At 45.3% G+C, this 22,076-nt stretch overlaps 1 protein-coding gene across 1 annotated transcript in view; it reads left to right on the forward strand.

The window, feature by feature from the left end:
- Positions 1-5,986: 5,986 nt before the first annotated feature.
- CPS1 (carbamoyl-phosphate synthase 1) overlaps positions 5,987-22,076 on the forward strand; it is a 123,020-nt gene continuing 106,930 nt past the window's right edge. Inside the window, exons 1-2 of the mRNA XM_005279683.4 lie at positions 5,987-6,337; positions 21,595-21,704. Coding sequence (XP_005279740.2) covers positions 6,212-6,337; positions 21,595-21,704 — 236 coding nt within the window. The 5' untranslated portion in view covers positions 5,987-6,211. The remainder of the gene's footprint in view (positions 6,338-21,594; positions 21,705-22,076) is intronic.

Genomic DNA, 22,076 nt, shown 5'->3' on the forward strand with positions numbered 1-22,076 from the left:
TTTCAGTATTTTAGACGTTACTATCTGACAGATCTTCTGGCTTCGTGTCTTTAAAGTCCCTAACTTTAAAGTCTCAAATGTATGTCCTTTATCCTGGAGCTGTGGGACGAATTTAAACTGACCTGTAGAAGGTATGAGGACAGGGAAGGAAACATACTGTACATTCGAGGAGGATCTGGCCTACAAGAAGGACCATCGTATTGTGTGTTTGTACAGCATCTAGCACAGAGGGGTGCTAGTCCAACACCCAAGCACTACAGTAATAAAATAATAATAGCACTATTTTTTCTACCAGAGCAACTAATTCATACAATACCATGACAGGGCACTGTTAGTAGTGACAGGGCACTATAAGTGGCATGCTGGGCACTGATGTTGCTGCAGCATGAAGAAGCCTGCAGGCTCAGCTCTGAGCAATTACACACTTTGGGTTGGGAGATGATGAGCACCTGGGCTAACGGTGTAATTGGGGGGATATAAGTGGAAGGAACAGGAAGCAAGGAGAAGCTCGGAAGGAAAGCTCAGAGGTGAGCCTGGGCTGCGGAGTGAAGGTTGTGGGGAAGTCACCACTTGCTGTAAGCCTGCAGTGATACTTTGTAAGAAAAGAATAAATACGGAGCTGGTGAAAGGGTAATAACCTTGGGTGTGTTTGTGACCGTGAGGCCACATGAGCTGGCCAGGCAGTGAAGTACACTGGGTAGTGACAGACGTGCCCTGTGACAAGCAGGGGCTTGTCCAGGAGTATTAACTCTTGCAACTGAGAGAAGGAATCTTGAGGGGTAACCTGTGCGAAGGCAGGTGGTCTGGGCACCAGGGACGAGATGCTGCACTGGCTAGTGGAACAAGAGAAGGAGATGCAGAAGACCGAGCAGGTGGAGGGGCAAGCCCTTCTGGGTTGACAGGCAGGGCAGCCACAAACCTTGCAAGAGTTCTTCAAGTAACAGACCCAGATACAGCAACAGCTACTGCAGAGGCTGGTGAATGATGGGCTTGAGACTATGTAAGATGGCACCACAGGATGACCCTGTTGCCTTTTTACTTTGAGCAGGTGGCTACTAGCTTCAGATGGGACGAGACCTTTGACTAGCCCTTATCTGACTGATGAGGCTCAGGAGGCTGATGTGGCCCTGAGCGAGCGCCAGGACAAAGATTGTGATACGCTGAAGGCCGCTATTTTAGACAGGGCGGGCTTGTCAGCAGAGAAATACTGCCAAAAATTCAGGGCATCCCAGGTGGAATGACAGGATACGTCCCTATGGCCTTTGCAGAAATTGTCAGACTGAGCCATTTGATGGGTATAACTGGATAGACAGGAGACCGAGACCCTAATGGACTCTGTTATTCTGGAACAGTTCACACACAACATCCCCGAGACTACAAGGGTCTGGGTTTGGAGGCATCAGCCAGAATCATTAGAGGAGGCGGTAAAATTAACAGAGGAGTATGTGAAGGCAGACTTTCCATGTAAAGAGCTCCATAGCCCTTGGACCAAGGACAGGGGGAAGAAGGTTGAAGAACCTCATGCTGTGAAGCCCAGGAAGAAATGCCCAAGATTAACAAGGGGGCCCCAATTGCCCACACATTAGCTTGCCCCCCGTGCAGGGGCAAAGGACACATAAAGAGAGAGTGCCCCTACGTGGACTGCAGGTTTGCAGAGTTCTGTGGGTGAACAGGTATAAAAGGGGGACCAGGGATAAGGACGATTCCTGTCAAAGTAGGCTGAAGAACGACAAGGGATGTTGCAGATTCAGCGGCAGCATGTTCCTGTGTATGGAGCATCCTGGTTAGGCTGCAGTGGCGACAGGAGGGGGCACCGATAACGATTTATTGTACATATGGGAAAAGTGCACTTATCCTGTGGCTGTTATTCCCTTGGAAGTAGAAGGAAAGTTTAGGTGGCAGAGGGTAGGGATAGTAAAGTCGTTGCCTTACTCGGTAATGTTAGGAAGAGAGGGGACCTCATTCCCATTGTGTGAAAAGGTAGATGATGGGGGAATGCTTTAAATTTCTGTACTGTGCTGAATATTCTTTTCCCCCGGGTTTATAAAACATTAATTTGTATTTTTTATTTTACTATTTTTTTTTGTTTTAAATCAATAGGACCAGCATTTTAGTTTTGCTAGCCCTGGCATTTGCTCTGTACATAAGTTGGGGCAGCGGGACAGCACAAAAAGCTCACAAGAGTGGACACTCCAGGGAGTTCTCCAGGTCCAGTGCATGAGAACCCTAGACACATGGTAACATGCTCAGAAAGATGTGAGACACTGGAGGACTTGGAGGGATGAGTAAAATGTGAGGAGAGGCAGTGGAACAGTGTGCTAGATTAGAGACACCTAGAAGAGAAGAAGGGAGGAGGCTCTGACGGCTCCTGGGAGGACAAGTCCAAGCCAAAGCACAAGATGGAGAACAAGTCGAAGAGAGGGGTCCTGACAAAGAAGCTTTGGTGGGTGAACCTACACTGATAGTCGTGAACCAGGGGCAAGATAAGTTGGAGGAAGAGAGGGATCGTGAGGTGGTGGCTCTAGAGGGACAATTCACACAGGTAGATATAAGCCAAGAGCAAAGTAAACTGGAAGAAAGATCTGTGGGTTGTGATTGGTGAGATGACCAATGGACAGAGATGGCACTGTGGGGGAAATCTCCACCCTCTAGGTGTGTCTTTTGTGGGTGGAAAGCAGGAGACCCTCACTGGTGGTCCATGGAAGGCCAGCCCCAAAGGGAATAGGAACCCTCGGTAGAACCCTTTAAAGAGGGTAGGGTCCGGGCAGCAAAGAAGACCTCGTCCAGAGGCAAGAAAAGGCCTCAAGTGAAATGAAGAAGTGTAGTGTGTCACCGTGTGTGTATGTGTGTGTGTCTGAGAGAGAGAGAGAGAGAGAGAAAGAGAGAGAGAAGGCACTCTTAGTAGTGACAGGGCACTATAAGTGGCACACTGCTCACTGATGTTGCTGCAGCATGAAGAAGGCTGCAGGCTCCACTCTGAGTTGGGAGCTTTGTGTTGGGAGATCATTAGGACCTGGATGGCAATCCCTGGGCTTATGGTGTAATTGGGAGGACATAATTGGAAGGAACAGGAAGCAAGGGGAAGCTCGGAAGGAAAGCTCAGAGGTGAGCCTGGACTGAGGAGTGAAGGCTGCGGGGAAACCACTTCTTTCTGTAAGCCTGCAGTACGCTGTGCTACTTTGTAAGGAAAGAATAAATATCGAGCTGCTGAAAGGGTAACAACCTGGGGTATGTTTGTGACTGTGAGGCCACATGAACTGGCCAGGCAGCAAAGTACACTGGGTAGTGACTGAAGTGCCCTGTGACAAGTACAAATTCACAAATAATGCAAAACAGTGTCAAGAGAGTAAACTATTTGGGCCAAACTTTACTCTGTTGTTCGAGTAAACTATTTGGGCCATGTCTACACTAACAAACTTACAGCGGCACAGCTGAACTGATGCAGCTATGCCACTGTAAGTTTGCTTGTATAGCTGCTCTCTGTCGACGGGAGAGAGCGTTCCCGTTGACATAATAAAGCCACCTCAACGATGGGCAGTAGCTGTGTCGACAGGAGACGCTCTGTGTACAGGAGCACTTATGCCGACTAAACTTATGTCACTCAGGGGTGTGGTTTTTTCACACCCCTGAGTGACATAGGTTTTGCTGACATAAGCGGCAGTGTAGACATGGCCTAACTCCTCTGACTTAAATGGAGATTCACAAAGTAAAGTTGGGAGCAGAATTTGTACCTAAATATACCAAAAACCAAAGAAAAATCGCTAACAATGACTACTAGCCACTTCCCCTTATATGGTCCCTTAGCACATATTCTAACTGCTTATGCTAACTCTCTGTTGGATCTTGTGTTTAGCTGTGACACACTGAATACCTTTCCCAGACCTGAAGAAGAGCTCCCTGTAGCTCGAAAGCTTGTCTCACTCACCGGCAAAAGTTGGTCGAATAAATGATATTACGTCACCCACCCAGAATGCAGAATCAGATTTTGACTTTCAATCACTGAATATTATCCAACACAATGAAAGGAAAAAACAACCACCACCCAAGGCTCTAAATATAACCCGTGATAGTGTGAATATAACTTAACAGATGCAAAATGCTGAGTCCATAGGAAAAAATACTAGGTTATGAATTGCATGTATGAGGTTGTGTGTTTGCATGAGTTCAGAATGACCTTTCCAGTACAAAGTGCACTTCTCTGGTATTCATTCATTCATGAACATGCCTATCTTCTTTGTACACGTCCCCTCTTCAATACATACCATCAGGCTGCATCAAGGGCGTTCTGCTGCCTGGCAAAACATCTCCTATCATTCCCCTCTTTGAATCTGAAATTGAACAACTGCCTGCTATTTTATTTTGGAAGTGTTTTCCTTCCCTCACCACAGCTCTAGTGATGAGTGAATATCCAAGAGGTTTGCTGGCTGGGTTCAGATAAGTGCCCCGTATTTGTAGTGCTTATCTAACCGATCTGAGGTTTGCTTTCCCATTTCCCCAACTACACCCATCTCCTTTCCTCCTGCCACCTATGCCCACTTCTTAATTCTCACCCCTTCTCTCATACAGGCCCACAACATTCTGGGTATGACCCCGCCAGGTAGCCCTACCCCAGTGTCTTCTCCTCTCCTTCTCTTGTATCAGGCACTCAGCTGTTCAAACTAGTAACACGATGCGCGGTAACTGAATGCGGTACTTGCATTCTGTTCAGCTAAAGCTTTTCCAATTGCTGAGAGAATGTGGGTGCATACATAGGGCACTGAAATCCATTGGCATAATGTATGCCTAAGTGCTGGGCTGAGCACCCCATTTTATGTGTCTGCCTGCTACTTTGAGTGTTCATTTGGGAGATCTGGGGATCCTATTTAAGGCATTCATGCTTTAAAACTGGGCCCACAGTTTTAAATCAGTAATGAGAATAATGTATGAAAACAAACATATGTTTCTCCCTCAGTTTTTGGGTTCATTATATATTTCCCTCCCTCTGTCTAATGGGGAATGACATTACATTTGGGGAACATACTTGAAAGAGTTGCAGGACATACATGACACTCACCAATGGTTGGCGAGAATTAGGAAACCACATGGAGTCCATTTCAGCTGCTGACTTTGTGATCTTTGCTGAGAAATATTTTTATTGTTACTTGTAGTGCAGCAGCATCTAGGCACCCCAGTCATGAACTAGGACCCTGTTATTGTGCTAGGTGCTGTACAAATACGGAACCAAAAGAAGGTCCTGGCCCAAAGAGCTTACAAGCTTTCCATTTTCCTGCTTTCTTTCACAACATGTTGGTAGCAACCACATATTTCCCCCCCCCTTTTGTCCAATATGTATAACCTATATCCATCATCGCACACCAGAGCTCTAGGAAACCTAATAGATAAAAAATCTTTCTAATGATACGGTCCTGGAGACTATTGGAAGAATAAATGCAGCTTTTCCTAATCTACTTGTTAAATAATATTCCACGGTATTGTCTTAGTGTATCTGAGCTCTATTTATTCACTGTATAAATTGGTTTAGAAGGGTTAGATTTTTATCGGTGAATGCACGTAAACATCAATTTCACAGGACACACGCAAATTGTTGAAAAAATATTTCCATTGATAATTATCTAAATTTAGAGATAGGCAATGTAAGAAAAATGCTTGCTGAGGACTTGTTAGAGTTTGATTTAAGGATATTTATTTTGTATATTTTTGTGTGATGTTGACCCCCCCCTCAATAATTTCGTGCAAATGTTAAAATTTAAAGTGATACAAATAGAAAAAATGCGTGAATAAACATTGCCAATATTTGTCCAAATTACACACATAAAAATTGAATTCTGACAAGCCGATGTATAAGGAATTTCTCTGGTTGCTTCCTGCAATTCTTGCAGTCCTCCAGTAGGAGCAGTTAGTATTCGACATATGATGCAACCTAGTCAACATGACCACAGTTCATCTCTGTTGTAAGTGCTCTTCAGAGGAGGGGAGGGAAGAAGGTGGGGCCACACTGAGGACTTTTAATGCCAGAAAGAATGGGAAGGCAAAAGAGAGTGCTGTGCAGTCAATCCAACACGCTGACTGCTCCTCTGTTTTCTTTACTGTAATTTGCAAAAGTATCTGATTGCCTGTATCTAAGTCTAAAAAAATACAAGTAGGATATATCTTTCTTTCTTTCTTTCTTTCTTTTTTTTTTTAACTTTAGTTACCAATCAACCTATTCAAGATGACAAGAATTTTGACAGCTTGCAAAGTGGTGAAGACTTTGAAAGACGGATTTGAGTTTTGCAGTGTGACTGCTCATCATCACTGGCGTTTGGCAAGGACAGGTACCAGATTTTTAAGTGTCAAGGTAATAATAACCAAGCTCTCGCTAGTATATGTTTAGTGTGCAAATAAACCGCTTGATGCAGATAAGTTAACTGACTTAAAACTGAGCCAAACTAGGCTTCTAAGCCTTACTCTGAGCCTGCTTGGGTACAGCGTTTTATTGAGTAGGACTCTGTAGTCAGAGCTGAAATTGTAGGGTGAATTGCACTGAAAGGTGAAAGTTCATTATTCCTGTTAAATATTATAGAGGTATTTTCTTTTCAAATACCTTAGATCTCCAGAGTGCTGATAGCGAATGGAGCTGATCTTCTTGTTTTAATAGGAAAATACTTACATGCCTGTTGAACTGAGCTTAACTTTTACGCATGTGATTAAGCTTATTAAAGGGGTTATACTGGGGTTTGGCCCTGAGACTCTTAATACATGGGAGATACACAGTCCTGTGCCTCACACTGGAGCCCTTTATTTTAGTGGCTGAAATACTATCAGTTTAGCTCCCAGTCTTCAACACAGAGGGCTGAATTCACCAGCTGCTCTTTTCTCCAGCTTTACCAGTGTAACTCAATTGATTTCAGTGGAGTTATATTGGCGTAAAGCTAGTGCAGTGAGGAATTGGGCCCCGTGTGTAAATTCTGTAGCACTTGCAGCAAAAGTTTCATCATCAGACAGATCCAGACTAGAACAGGCCTCTGCCTATGTAACCTGCCAGGGGTGCTGGAACAATTTTGATGGTGGGGTGCTGAGAATCATTGAACCAAACTGTAAACCCTGTATATAATGGAAACCACTTCAAGCTAGGGGGTGCAGCAGCACCCCCCACATCCCTAGTTCCAGCACCTATGTAACCTGCTGCCACGGTACTATTAATAAGTGTCAGAATCATAACTATGGGGTGTTATAAGAAAAGCTGTAGGGGAAGCCAAGTTATGGTACCCATTGGGTGTTATCTAACAGTTAATTCCCAACTGTATGAGACTAATCATTATAGCCTCTATCCACTGAGGCCTCCACGTTCCTTAGACTCCCACCAGAGAACTGTTAATCTTAAACCACAAATCATTGTAGAGATGAAGAAAATTGGAAGAGGAAAAAGGCATCTCTGCCATCAACTTGTGCTGTGTCCCATCTGGCATCTAGGACTATGGGCTTTGAAAGAAAGAGAGGCATGAAGAATGGAAGTTGACAAATATGTTAAAATTCTAGACTAGGACACTTGCATTGTTACTGGTGTGTTTCGAGTGGAACCTGCCATCTTGCTTCTTCCCTTTCCCAAGAATCTACAGTGGCCATGAATTATCCCCATGTCTGCCCCTACCTTAAAATCCAGTGCAAAACCTTCCTTCTAGCTGATGAAACACTGGGCTGCTTCAGCCTCTGCTCAGGTCAGGAGAGCAGGAGATCTTCCTCTTGTAATGGCAACTGCAATCCTGCTTGGTAAATTAAATACCTGCCATCCTGACAGCTCTAGCCAACACAACCATTTGAAGAAGAAACATACTTACATAAAAACCATGCATGTGGAACAAATGATATAGCTTTCCACACAGTAAATATGCAGGCCACAAGTATTCAGTTCAATTCAATGAGACTTTATTGGCATGACAAGTTAGAGCATGTTGAAGTGTTGAAAAAGCAAGACAGACCCCTCCAATGAATGTTAGAGAATCTGCTTGGGACAGGGTTCTGTGCTGGGGATCTGATCCCCTGTTTCCATTTGTCACCAGTGTTCATTCCTCATCTGGTGGCAGGTTGCTACAGGTTGCAGTGTCATTTCTGTCATCTCTCTCCTTCCTCCCATGATGACAGGTTTCAGAGTAGCTGTCGTGTTAGTCTGTATCCGCAAAAAGAACAGGAGTACTTGTGGCACCTTAGAGACTAACACATTTATTTGAACATAAGCTTTCGTGGGCTACAGCCCACTTCTTCGGATGAATAGAATGGAACATATATTGAGGAGATATATATACACATACAGAGAGCATGAACAGGTGGGAGTTGTCTTACCAACTCTGAGAGGCCAATTAAGTAAGAGAAAGAAAAAAAAAACTTTTGAACTGATAATCAAGATAGCCCAGTACAGACAGTTTGATAAGAACTGTGAGAATACTTACATGGGGAGAGAGATTCAATGTTTGTAATGGCTCAGCCATTCCCAGTCTCTATTCAAGCCTAAGTTGATTGTATCTAGTTTGCATATCAATTCCAGCTCAGCAGTTTCTCGTTTGAGTCTGTTTTTGAAGCTTTTCTGTTGCAAAATTGCCACCCGCAGGTCTGTCACTGAATGACCAGACAGGTTAAAGTGTTCTCCTACTAGTTTTTGAATGTTATGATTCCTGATGTCAGATTTGTGTCCATTAATTCTTTTGCGTAGAGATTGTCCGGTTTGGCCAATATATGTTCTATTCTATGCATCCGAAGAAGTGGGCTGTAGCCCACGAAAGCTTATGCTCTAATAAATTTGTTAGTCTCTAAGGTGCCACAAGTACAAGTTCTTCCTCCCATGGTCATTGATTCAGCATTTGGCACAAATTTCCCTTTGTTTTGTACGTTTCACAGTAGTGAAGTATCTGCTAGGGTGATAGTTATGTGCTGGGCACTGGACTACTTTAGATTGTTGATGGATTTGGTTTGGTTTTCCCAGTGACTAGTATATTGGTGTTTAATGTTCTGGTCCGGCATCTTGTACTTTTTTAAAGGACAGATCTAACTCGTCAACAGTACTGCATAAGGACAAGGCCCACATGGTCACTTTATAGGAGTCTGCTAGGCTGGGTGGCGCATCCAGTTAAAAAGGTTAAGACAGAGAAAACTGCCCAGCTATTTTGGTCTTGTTTTAGTGTCCTCTATGTGGTACCTAATTCTAAGCTCACAAGGCTGCAGGGTGATTTTCTAACACAATTAGCTCTGTGTCCATAATACATTCATCCCAAGATACACCTGTTCATCTACTGTATTATTTAGTTGTCTTTTTAATGGCAGCTTTTGGAATATTTAAGAAGGTGTGACTTTAAAGCCATTGAAGGTGACCAATGCAAGTGTAGCTATATGTTGATGGCTGATGGGTGGTTGATCAAGGGCAGTGTGGTAAGATTCACCATGCATAAAATGACCTGAGCATTTATGTGTTTATATGTGGGTTGCGACAGGCTGCTTGCTAACTTCATCATAACTCCTTCACTGCTAGCCAATTGGTATCAGCAGCTTCTTTGCAAGGTTTCTCAGGCACCTGGCCTGCCCTATTGGCTAATGGCATGGGGGGAGGGGGAGGCTGGTGCCAGCAAATAACATGCATGTTCTTTTCGTATTGCTCATTTATGTGTGGTTAATGCCTTCAAAATGTGTGTTCTGCCCAGTGAATGGTTAAACTTATGGAAGATGAATGTGGAAATAACATCTTCTGGCTTTATCTCCTTAATGAAGGTCACAGCAAAGATATGTAAACACACCGCTGGCTGGGCCATATGCAGGGGTGAACTTTGGAATTTTGGATCTAAAAACATGAGCTAAAAGGCCAGGTTCATTACCTTGAAGGCAGCGGCAGGCTCATAAACCTCTAGACACAGTTTATCCACTAGTGGGGGACAAAGAGCTACATGATGTTCGCCTGGCTATTACTACTCCTAGGGGAATTCTGCGCTACTGTGCGCACACAGAATTCATGGCCCCCGCAGATTTTTTTTGCTTCCCCGCAGAAAACAATTATTTTCTGACAAAGAAGCAAAGGGAAGCAGCAAGAGTGGTCATGCACCCCTCCCTAGCAGCACAGGTGTGTCATTTTGGGCACCTGGAGCAGCTGGCAGAGAGGTAAATCATTGCAGTGGAGTGCGGGGTGAGGCTCCTGTCCTGGGCCAGGCTCAGCTGCTAGCCCTGATTGGACTGAGGAGGACGGACTTTCCTCTTCTTCTGCAAGGAGCTGTCAAGCCGGGTCCGGGTCAGACCCACCACCAGAAACTTCCCCTGGCTGAAGGAAGAACCCCCCCTCCCGCCCCACTTCCAGCCCTCATTGCTCCTCAGCCACGTATAGGGAGCTGTTTCCCCATCCATCCAACCCCATGCATCTGGACCCCCCCATACCCAGACCTCCCTGCTGAGCTCACCCACCCTGCTGAGCCTCACCCCTGCATCTGGAATACCCCCCCACACCCTGAACCCCCACTAAGCTCTACCCCTCACACTTGAACCCCCACCCAATGAGCCCCATTCCCCCCTGCACTTGGACCACCCTGACAAGACTCCTGCACCTGGACCCCCATCCTACTGAGCCCCCCCAGCTGCAACCAGACTCCCCCGCACTGAGCCCCCCCCACCTTCACCTGGACCCTTCTGCAGAGTCCCATTGCCCCTGTGCATCCAGATCCCCACTGACCTGCCTGCACCCATATTGCCCCACACAGAACCATCTCAACCCACATCTGGATCCCCCGCCCCACTTGGTTCCTGCTGAGCCTGCCTGCCCACAGCTGGTGTGGCTGGCGCGGTGGGGCAAGGACCCGGGGTGTTTATGGGGCAGACCTGGCCCTTGCGCTGTGTCAAGTGCAGCCTCACCGATGTGTCTGTGGCCTGGGGGTGGGGGGCTGCCGGGTGATCTCCTACCTCTGTGCAGCCGGTGGCCTATGCACCCCTCTGCTATGCTGGAGCCTCCACATCTATTTACTGACAAATAAAATTTGCATTTTTTGGGCACAGAATTCCCTCAGGAGTATGTGATGTAGGACACTAGTAGAGTTGGTCAAAAATTTTAATTCAGAATTTTTGGATGAAAAGTGACTTTTGAGAAAATGGAAATTCTTTCATAACGTAGGTTCATATAGTTTTTTTCAACACCCCCCGCCACAAAACTTTGCTTTTTGTTTTTTGACACCTCCCTCCCCTCAAATTTAGCAGAACTTTTTGATGAAAAGAACTGTTTAATTTTCTTAGGAATTTTTCTTGGAAAATAAAAGACATTTCCCTTGTAGCACTAAGCACTAGTCTCAGGTGTTTGTACAGCGTAGAGTAGACTTGATTTTTTGCAGGTTTTTCTAGAAGTGGTGAATGTTTCAACATCCAGGTTTAACTTTTATTATGGTCATTCTGCAACCACCTTCTTATTCAGCTCATATCTTTCAGAAACTACCTTGCTAGCTTATATAGTTAGAGCTCAGCAAACAGTTTGCAATGAAAATTTTATTTTAATGAGTGTAATCTCTTCTGCTCACAGATTATCAGTGAGCAGAGAGCAGATTCATTATTCAAAATTATTTGGGGTTTTTTAAAATTTATTTTGGCAGATTACTTCTATATCTACATTGATCAGAACAGTTTTCTGCAGGTTATTGATATCCACCATTTGACTCATGCTGATCAGATAGGAGAGGTGTTTCTGGTCTATGATAGATAAGTACATGCACACTCTTGATACACATGTAAAATCTGATCTCTGCAAAATCTTGTGCACTTAGAAATTTTCTTCTTGCAAACTTCAGTGAAGTTTTAACGTGGCTTGTGTGGTTGCGGTGCAGCACTGGGAGAGAGTTCTCCCAGGGCTCTAAAAAAAAACCACCTCCACGAGGGGCGCAGCTCCCAGTGCTGGGAAAGCGGCTCCCAGTCTCTCTTGTAAGATGTTCCTGTTTCTGCTCTGGCCAAGTATACCAGGAAAGCAGCCTTTACAAAAATATTTTATATATATTTGGCTCTGTTGCTTCCATTCCTGTCTTGAGCAGAGCACATGCAAGGACACGGTCATTCTTTCTTTTAATACCTTCTGTCTGAGCTTTTTTTGAACCTCTGTGCTTGAGAGGGGCAGCAATGTGGGTATGTTTTATTTGGAGATGGGCCTAAGACACCATTAGGATCTAGATAGGTTTAGGCCAGGGTTCTGGTTTAAGGCACAGGCAGGGATAGGGTTTGCATTCACATTCATTGCACAAAATGAATTTCTGCTGCATCTGAACCCCACATAGAAAATAAGCATCTGTGGACCTTTTCACATGTAACAGTCTCTAGAGCAGCATCACAGCATGGAGTTTGGACTCTTATGAGAGTTAAATAGAAAAATAGTGAAAAAATCATCCTGTAGAACTTAATAGAGAATTAAATCCTGCCTGTAGAAGTCCATACAATTGTTTAAAAAAACCCTGAAGAAATTGTATAATTCTCTATTAAATTGTATAGGTTTTGAATTGAATTTTCCTAGAACTTTCTGGGTTTCATCCATATTAGATTTTATAAGACTTTTGCATTGTACCCCACCTATCCCCTCCCCTAAATACACCCAGCCAGAGCAAAGTCTGCTGAGTCGCTGGATTTGGGCCTGCATGAAGATTTTATGATTTAAGTAATTTTTTCTACAAAGTGGCTAATGGAGAACATAGAGGAATGAGCTCCCAGGAAATGGGACCCACCCTGCTCCACTAACATATGTTAACCCTGAAAAGGAAGGGATGCCTCAGAGAGAAATTCAGCCTTCAGAGCAATTCACCTCTTACCTCTTCTATTGACCAGAGTGATGGCCGGCTTTGTCATGGGGATTCCGGTCAACTGGGAGCAGACCTGAGACCACTAGTTGATTTCACTTGGAAGAAGGGGGCCTCAGGGAACGTTTACTGTAACAAGGGAGTTAGCATAATAGGGTTCACTCTAATGGAGTTTCATTGCATTTCAGAAACGAGCAGAGATACTGCAGCTCATATCACTTAATGCTCAGCGAAGTCCAATGCAGTTATGTAGGGATGTAAAGAGTAATATGAGCCATAAATAGAAGGCTTGTAACTAGAGAGACAGACTGGTAAGGAGAGGATTGGAAGAGCTAAAAAAACAAACAAAAAAATAACCCACCAGGAACAAGCTAAAAGTATAATTAGAAGAGGAAAATAAATAAATTGAATGCTGGCTTTTGAGACTATTTCAGACAACTATCAAAGGGCTGTCCAAAAATATTTGAGGCAGGCAGAAAGTAAAAGAGAAAATTGGTCCATAGGAATTGGAGAGAGGGACTGAGGAAACAGCAGATCAGTTAAGGAGTTGCTATACTTCTGTCCGCTCGGAGAAGGAGGAGGATGAGCTGAAATGGGGATCCTATTTCCAGATAGGCTGGGGTGAAGTTAATGCACAGGTACACAAGAGAAGGAAAGGTAGTCTTGTAATTAAGAGTGAACTGGGACTTTGGGGATCTGGGATCAATCCCCAGATTTGCTACACGTTTACTGTGTGATCTTGGGCAAGTCACTTAATCTCTTTGGTCAGTTCTCTTTTCTGTAAAATGAGGATAATACTTCCTTTTGTCCATCCTTTGTGTGTCTTGTCTACCTAGATTGTAAGCTCTTCCGGGCAGGGACTTTTACATGTATGTACAGCACCTCTTACAATGGGGCCCTGATCATGGCTGGGACCTCTTGATACCATTGTAACACAACTATTAATAATGAAATTCTTGTGACTAGAGTAGAACAGTTACTGAAGTAGCTTCCAGCAGAGGGATTACACATTGCTCTGAGCCATGGAATTCAGATACAGAGCTAAAGTTCCCCAAAGCTCCAGGGGAGTTGGAGATTTGGGGTTCAGGCCTGTTATAGAGACAGACCTAAGCTACAAATTCCCTATCCAGCTCTGAATCCAGAACTGAACTTCTCTACAGTTTAGAAGATTTGTATCCAGTGTTCTGGTTTGTTTCCCTCTCTGGATTGAACAAAATCAGAGCTGGCTCAAATCGTCACCCTAAAGTCAAACTGAATCTGAATCTCCCTTGAGTTTTAAAACAAATTGAGTTCATTTTTGTGTGCGTGTTTTTTTAAATAAGAAATATTCCTCCTTCTCTGCTCTTTCTGATTTTTAGCCAGGAGCAAATATAAATATCTGGCTTGACTGAAATCAGGAATACTGGAAATTGCAAAAGAGGGGCTGATTGTGTGCAATTTTCAGTTGGATTTGTAGACCAAAATGGCTTAGAGTTTGCTTCAAGAGGCCTTTCTGCCTCTGTTGAGGGGAGACTCCAAGCTTGCTAAAAGTCTATTTGGTGTGAGGAAGAGGCTGCATTACATTTTCAGCACCAGGAATCTGCTGCTGAAGGAATTTAGGCACTGCCACACCTGTGGAATTTTCTGCCCATCTGGCCAGTTGACTGCTCCATGAGAAGACAAGGGTGTATTCTGGAGCCAAGGCAGATATGGCATATGCAGTCATGGTCTGTCCTTAATAAATGCTTCCTGCTTCAGAAAACTGCTTCTAAATAGAGACAAACAAATGGGCTCCCACGCAGCTCAAGTTCCAGCGTGGTTTCCTTTGTTTACCAGTGACCTCATACGACCTGGAACTCTACAGCACTCAGAGACATCTAGTGGATGAATAGCAGACTGCAAGTAAACATAGCATTACAAAAACAATTGAAGAAAGTGTGGGAGCCAGTGTAACCCACACACCTCCTGGGTGTGGTGTTCTGTCCCATCTAGTGACACTGAGACCACTTAGAGAGAGAGATTAACAAGTCTGCTCTACAGCCTTAGCTAAGAGCCATTTGGGTTTTAGCTCATGTAGTAGAGGGTCATGTATTTAGCTCCAGAGGTTCCAGGTTTGATCTCGCCCACCGACGACCGGAGTCTGTCGGTGTTACACAGGCTGTAGCAAGAGTATATTGAAGCAGGGAGAAATAAATCCTGGAAGTCAGTAAGGGGTTACCCTGCCTAGCAAGCCTAAATAGTAAAGGAATTCTTATTGGTTCATTTTGCTAAGCGATTTGAAGCAGGGGGGGGGGAAAGCTAAAGAGAAACTTGGTATTATAAAAAATTCTGATAAAGTAGAGAGGATTATAGCAGGTGCATTAAAGTTAATTCTGGGATAATGATATGACAGGTCTCAGAAATATTCTCTAGACTACAAATGGAATGCTGCTAGAATAGGGAATGTGGCTAAAAGAAGCTTTGTAAGTGCATGCACTGAACTGCAAATACCCATCAGTTGAGGACAGTGGTTTTCCTTTACTACATGTTTATGCAGTGCCTAGTGCAATGGTGTCCTGATGTAGTTGAAGCCTCTACGTGCTATTGCAAGTATACAGGAAATCTAACAATAATAATTTACATGTTAATCCTGAAGGGTGTTAAAGTGCTGCACAAACTGTATTCAGGCAGCACTGTTAAACTGCGGTCACTGCTGGGGAAAGAGATATTAGCCAAACAGCAGCCAATGCACTTCACAGTTGTGGTTGGAGATGAAATTTTAGTGCAGGCTACCAAGGAAAACTCCTGTTTTGAAAAACGCCAGAGTTCAGACAGAGTGGGATGGAATTAGGGTTGAAACCTTTCTAATGGCTGGTAGCCGGACCTCCGAGGCCTCACTCTTTCTCTGCCTCTTCCCCCCCCCAGAATAAAAACAACAACAGACATCAGGTCTTGTCAAATGGCATCAGGACACACAAGACAAAACCTGGACTGTCCAGGTGGAAACTGGATGGGTGGCTACCCTAAAGGAACTCAGTTTTTAAGTTGAACTCTCCTCTACAGTAAAAACTGATAGGCCCAAGGGTACAACTACACAGCAAAAAATAAAAAATCCCCACAGCCGTAAGTCTGAGTCTGGGTCAGCTGACTTGGGCTCACACGATGGCATTAAAAATAGCAGCATAGATATTCCTGCTTGGGCTCTGGTTAGTGGGGAGGGCCTCAGAGCTGGGCTCTAGCCCAAGCCAGAATGTCTACACTGCTATTCTTAGTCCTGTAGCACTAGCTCTGCGAGCCCGAGTCACATGACGCAGGTTCTGAAGACTTGCCAGCGTGGGTGTTTTTTGCTGTGTAGATGTAGCCTCAGTCACATTTCCTATTAAATAAAAGTAGGCTAGCAGCTCAGGGAGGTGGTAATGCCCACACTAGAAATGTGAGTAAGAGTAGTTGCTCCAAGGATGCAGAGTTAACAAACAAGGCTCCTAGATAATGATAGACCAAGGAGAGGGAAATTAGGGTTACCATATCTCATAAATAAAAAAAGAGGACCCTCCACGGGCCCTGGCCCCACCCATTTCCCCACCCTAGCCCCACCCCAACTCTGCCCCTTCCCCACCCTAACTCCGCCCCTCCTCCCTTCCACTCCCAGCCAGGGGGAAAGGGCTGCCCCAGTGCTACCGGCTTCAGGGTTTGCCGGGCAGCCCCCAGACCCTGCGCCCCCAGCCAGCGCTTCCCCAGTGCAGCTGGAGCCCGGGAGGGGAAGCGCCCAGCCGGGGGTGCAGGGTCTGGAGGCTGCCCGGCAAACCGTGAAGCCGGTAGCGCTCGGGCTTTGGGCAGCCCCTATGCCTCCGGACCCTGCGCCCCCAGCCGGGCACTTCCCCTCCCGGGCTCTGGCGGCGCAGGGTCCGGAGGCACGGGGGCTGCCCGAAGCCGGTAGCGCTCGGGCAGCCCGGCTCTTAAACAGAGCCGAAGAGGAGCAGAGCCTCCAGCCGTGGGGGCACTGCGTAACTTACACTGTGTCAGTTACACAGAGCCGAAGAGGAGCAGGAGCCCTGCGCCGCCGGAGCCCGGGAGGGGAAGTGCCCGGCTGGGGGCGCAGGGTCTGGAGGCACGGGGGCTGCCCGAAGCCGGTAGCGCTCGGGCAGCCCGGCTCTTAAACAGAGCCGAAGAGTTGGGGAGGAGCAGAGCCGCCATTTTCCCGGACATGTTCGGCTTTTTGGCAATTCCCCCCGGACGGGGGTTTGACTGCCGAAAAGCCGGACATGTCCGGGAAAAAGAGGACGTATGGTAACCCTAGGGAAATACCCCCACATCTCACCCTAGCTCTAGGCATGCAGGGGATAGTTCACCAGTGCTGTACTAAGACCATTGTACTCCTTAAATCCCTGCATAGGACGGTGTGGGTGTCTGGAGGTAGAATGGTTTACAGTGGTTGTGTAGGGAGGTCTGTGAGCCAGCTGTGTGCTGCAGAAATGACTGCTGGGCTGGTCTCGTGTCTGCTGGAGCAGAAGCCTGTTATGGGGACAGACCCACAGGGGGTGGTGAAGGATCTGGGGTGTGGGTAGGGTGACCAGATGACAAAAACTAAATATTGGGACACATGTGGGGGCAGGGCGCCGCCGAAGCGTTAAAAAAAAAAAAAGCCGGAGCGCCGCCGAAGCCAAATATCGGGACAAATGGCGTCCGACAATACATCCGTCGGGACGCGGGACAAACATCTGAATATCGGGACAGTCCCGATTTTATCGGGACGTCTGGTCATCCTAGGTGTGGGTGCACATTTACAATTGTACAGAGGGCTAGAGTTTACAGCAGCAGCCCCTATCCCAGGTCCTGTTTTGGGAGCTAGATCTTAACTCCCCAAACCACTCTACCTGCATAGAGCTGGCTTTATGCAGGTGGCATGAATTATCCTCTAAGGGAACAACATCTTCTGAGGCCAAGAGTTTTTGAAAGAATGGGATTCTAAAGTTGGGCTCCTAAGTTGATATTCAGGGTTGGATTTTTCAACAACACCTAGGAGCACAAGTCCCATAGGAAACCTAACCCATAAGCTGCTAGATAAGTGCCCTGATTTTCAAAGGTTCTGGGCAGCTGGCAACTTCTGTTGAAATCACCTTTCATTTTCAAACGCCACCTGTGGTCCATGTGTTGCAGACCCTTTTTATTTTAGTGGCTGTAGAAGGTCTCTCTGAGGAAGAAGTTTCTTCTGTAGGCAATGGGGCGTACAGGCCCTCTGCAGAAGGAACCACTGCTTTGGAATGAGAAGTTCATCAGACTGACCAGCACTGGGAGATTTGGAAATTGATCGAGCTCTATTTCATGAAGTAATATGAGGCTGGAATTGTCAGAGGGGCCCTAGGGAGTTAGCCACACAGTGTGTGTGAGGGAGTGTCTTTAGTAAACCCCCCCCCGCCAAAAAAAAATTAGGGATTGCATTAATAAATAAAGGAAATACTGAGTTTGGAACGGAAGCTCATTTATCTCACTTTATTTAGCATGGACAAATTTAATCATGGTACAAAACTATTCATTAATGGTATATTGAACAGCTAATGCTTTTATTAATTTTTACCTTTAGTCCCCACAAATAATAATAAAAAAAAGCCCCTGCAACCTGGGCTCTTCCACAGCGAGGAGAACCTTACTAATTTGCCCCGATGACTGGGAGCCCCCTTGAAAATTACTGAATGTTGCACAGTAGTAAGTGAATGGAAAAAAAAAAGGAAGATGCAAAGATAATACTTCTCCAAATGTATTTTAATTCAGTTACTTGTCAACTGTAGTTTTTACAATGTCTTGACATATACTAATACATGAATTGCAGTGTATTTATAACAGCCATGAAGTTCTTAATATGTGAAATTTTGGATGAATGTTTGCTGTGATTGTTCAGTGCTGTAAATGAAATTCTTCCTGTCTTTGAGTGTTCATCTAATTTGCCACAAATGGAAAGTAGTTCCTCCATCCCCCTCTACAGCAAAGTGATGGTGGCATATTCTTTTTAACAACAAAATGCAAGGGATCACTCTCTAAGATATGCAGAAAGCTATTTCCAGCAACGACACGCTTAGCACAGCTCCTCCAGCCTTGGCCACTGGAGTTTTCCATATCGGCTCACAAGACTACTGCTGCTGCTTTTGAACCAGCCCTGGTTGGGTCCTGGCTGTGGTATTTTGTCAGGACTGCATGCAGAGTTCGGCTGCCAGATGGGGACTGCTAATTTGTTAAACCAGCTCTAGGGAAAGGCGTAGTGTGTAGTGGTTAATGCTCAGAACGAGGAATCATTTACAGAACTATTCCCAGAGCTCCCACTGACTCATATGACTGTGGGCAACTCAAATAACCTCTTTGCCCTAGTTTGCTCAGCTGTAAAATAGATCATAATTCCACAAAGCATTAAAAAGCTAACCTTCGCTATCTGTTACTGCACACTTACCACGGAGATCTATTTGAAGTAAAGGAGAAAATTGAAATAGTGTCAGATACCATTGATAAGAAATGCTGGCTTTTTAATGGGGATCGCTGTACTTATCTTCTGTGCAAGGGTGTTGTGGCTTAATTAATGTCATAAAGAGCTTTGAAATCCTCCTAGGAGCAGTGGTTGTAATTACAAAATGAAAGTGTTAGGTCACCAGACCATACCGACAGCAGCCTCTCTTGGCATAATTCCTACCTATGAAAATTAGCTCGTCTAAGGGGGAGTGCAGTCACTGACTTTCATGGTCTGGGAGTGGAATACAAATGTGGCGGTATAGTTACAGAAACTCTAGTTAGGGTGACCAGATGTCCTGATTTTATAGGGACAATCCCAATATTTGGGGCTTTGTCTTATATAGGCACCTATTACCCCCCATCACCATCCCAATTTTTCACGCTTGCTGTCTGGTCACCCTAACTCTAGTACAAGGTGTCTTGATAGCTTATGTGCCCCATCTAGCACTTCTGAGGGAAGAAGGCCTGCAAACTGCAGTAATCCGAGGTGACACACCCACACTACCATACCTACCCATCTCATTCCTGTTCAGCTCAGAGCCTGCTGGCATAAGCCATAGAAACCGTGAACGTGCTCTGGATGGATGTTTTTTACCTTGCTATATCAAGTAATTTTAAAACAAGACAAAGTACCTGTGATCACGATAAAGTTCCTTTGAAAGTGATGGACAAGTGACAGAAACACTACCTACAAGTAACAATGCTACTCTAGCAAAATGGTCACAGCAGTTATAGCTTATATCATAGTTATCCCAGAGGCCTGTAGTGGGGTCAGCAGCCTTCAGAGTACCACCTCATGGCCAGAGGTACCTCGGCTGTGCCCTATCTCATTTTCCCAATTTTTCAGGGCTCCTCAGACAACTCCACACAGTGCAAAGGAAATTAAAACATTCTCTACTTGGTGTCCAGTTTACTCAGTCTCTGGTCCACTGGTCCTGCAGGCCCCAATCTCAGTTCAGTGTCTCTCTCCTGATAATTTGAAATACCACAGTCTTCCAAAATGGAACCCAAACTCACGCAGTCCTCATCTCAGTTTCAGTGGGGCACAACCCCCTCCGGTTTTTCTGCCTCCTAACACCTCCCACCTAGAGTTTGTCCTTCCCCACTGGTGCCTTTCCCCCAGTGCAGGAGATTACTTAGGCCAGGGCTATACTAAAAAGTTAGGTCAACCCAGCTATGTCACTCAGGGATATGAAAAATCCACCCCCCCACCAGTGACGTCATTAAGCCGAACTGACCCCTGGGGTAGACCGTGCAAGGTCAATGGAAGGATTTCTGTTGACCTAGCTACTGGAGGTGTCTTTATAACAGGGACGGGAGAACCCCTCCCATCACTGGAGCAAGCGTCTATGCTGAAGCACTGCGGCAGCATTGCTGCAGCATTTCTAGGGAAGACATAACTTTACTCTCTGCCAGCATAGCCAGAGATTCACAGCTTTCCCCCCACAGCTTACTGGAATCACCTCATCCCTCTCCGGTGTGACTCATTCTGTAATCAGGGTTGGCTAGCCCCAGCCCTCCAGCCATTAAGGGGCGAGCCACCCAATTGCAAGGCCCCAGTGATGGATGGGACCTATTGTGCTAAGCACTCCCTAAGACAACCACTAACTCATTGAGGTTAGGAAGAAGCTCTCCCTGGGGATGTGTTATTCCATAAATATCTGCTGTGGGGTCTCTTGCATCTTCCTCTGAAGCATCTGGAGCTGGCCACTGTCGGAGGCAGGATGCTGGATTAGATGGACCAAGGTGTGATCCAGTCTGGCAATTCCTATGCACTAAGAGCTGGACCCTGCGAGGCAGTTAGCACTCTGACCCAAATCCAGCAAATCATTTAAGCACATGCCTAATGTTAAGCATATGAGTTATCCCATTGAAGTCCAAGTTAAGCGTGTGCTGATGTGCTTTGTTGGATCGGGGCCCGTATGTTCAGAATCTTGTCAAATCGAGCCCCGAACAAACACATAGTAAAGAGACAGTGACTTGCCTAAAGAGTTTATACCCTCAGTTAATTGCAAGATACAGAAGGTGGATGAAATGAACAAACAGACTGGGAGGCGGAGGCAAAATGGTCCAACAAGCACGTTTATGTCTAGCCTCGCTCTGTACTCAGTTTGACTTGTCACCCACGTAGCTGTTGTCAGCTGACTGTGCTCTGTAAGCATCATGGCAGAAGGGAGCATGAAGGAGGCATCTGAAGGGGGACAAGGTAGTAGACAATTTCTTGGGGATGAGGGAATTTGTGCTTTGCATCACAAGTGGCATGGGAGCCGTGTACCTTGGATGTTTTCCTATTAACCTCAAGTCTTTTCACAACTTTAGGGTGTGCTCATTTAAAATACATATCTGAGTGTCATGTAACTTGTTTCTCTAGGCACAGACGGCAAACTTGGTGCTAGATGATGGAACGAAGATGAAGGGTTATTCCTTTGGCCATCCGTCGTCCACAGCCGGTGAAGTTGTCTTCAACACTGGTCTTGCTGGGTAAGGCAAACACAAAGGATACATAAGTAGGGATGCTTTTTGTAACGCAGCATTAAACGGTGGAAAAAAGATAAACAGCTGCTTGCTCATTATTATTATTATTATTATTATTATTTATCATTATTAAATTAATAATAATGTATTTCTGTATTACCGTAACGTGTAGGAGCCCTAGTCATGGTCCATGACCCTGATGTGCTAGGTGCTGCACAAATACAGAACCAAAAGACAGTCCTTACTCCAAAGAATTTGCAATCTAAGTATAAGACAAGAGCCAACAGTTTATATGGATATAGACAGACTAACTGGGGTGTACAAAGAAACAATGAGACAATATTGATCAGCATGACAAGCAGTGGTCAATTCAAACTA

This window comes from Chrysemys picta, chromosome 11 (genome assembly GCF_011386835.1).
Source record: "Chrysemys picta bellii isolate R12L10 chromosome 11, ASM1138683v2, whole genome shotgun sequence".
Taxonomy (NCBI): domain Eukaryota; kingdom Metazoa; phylum Chordata; order Testudines; family Emydidae; genus Chrysemys; species Chrysemys picta.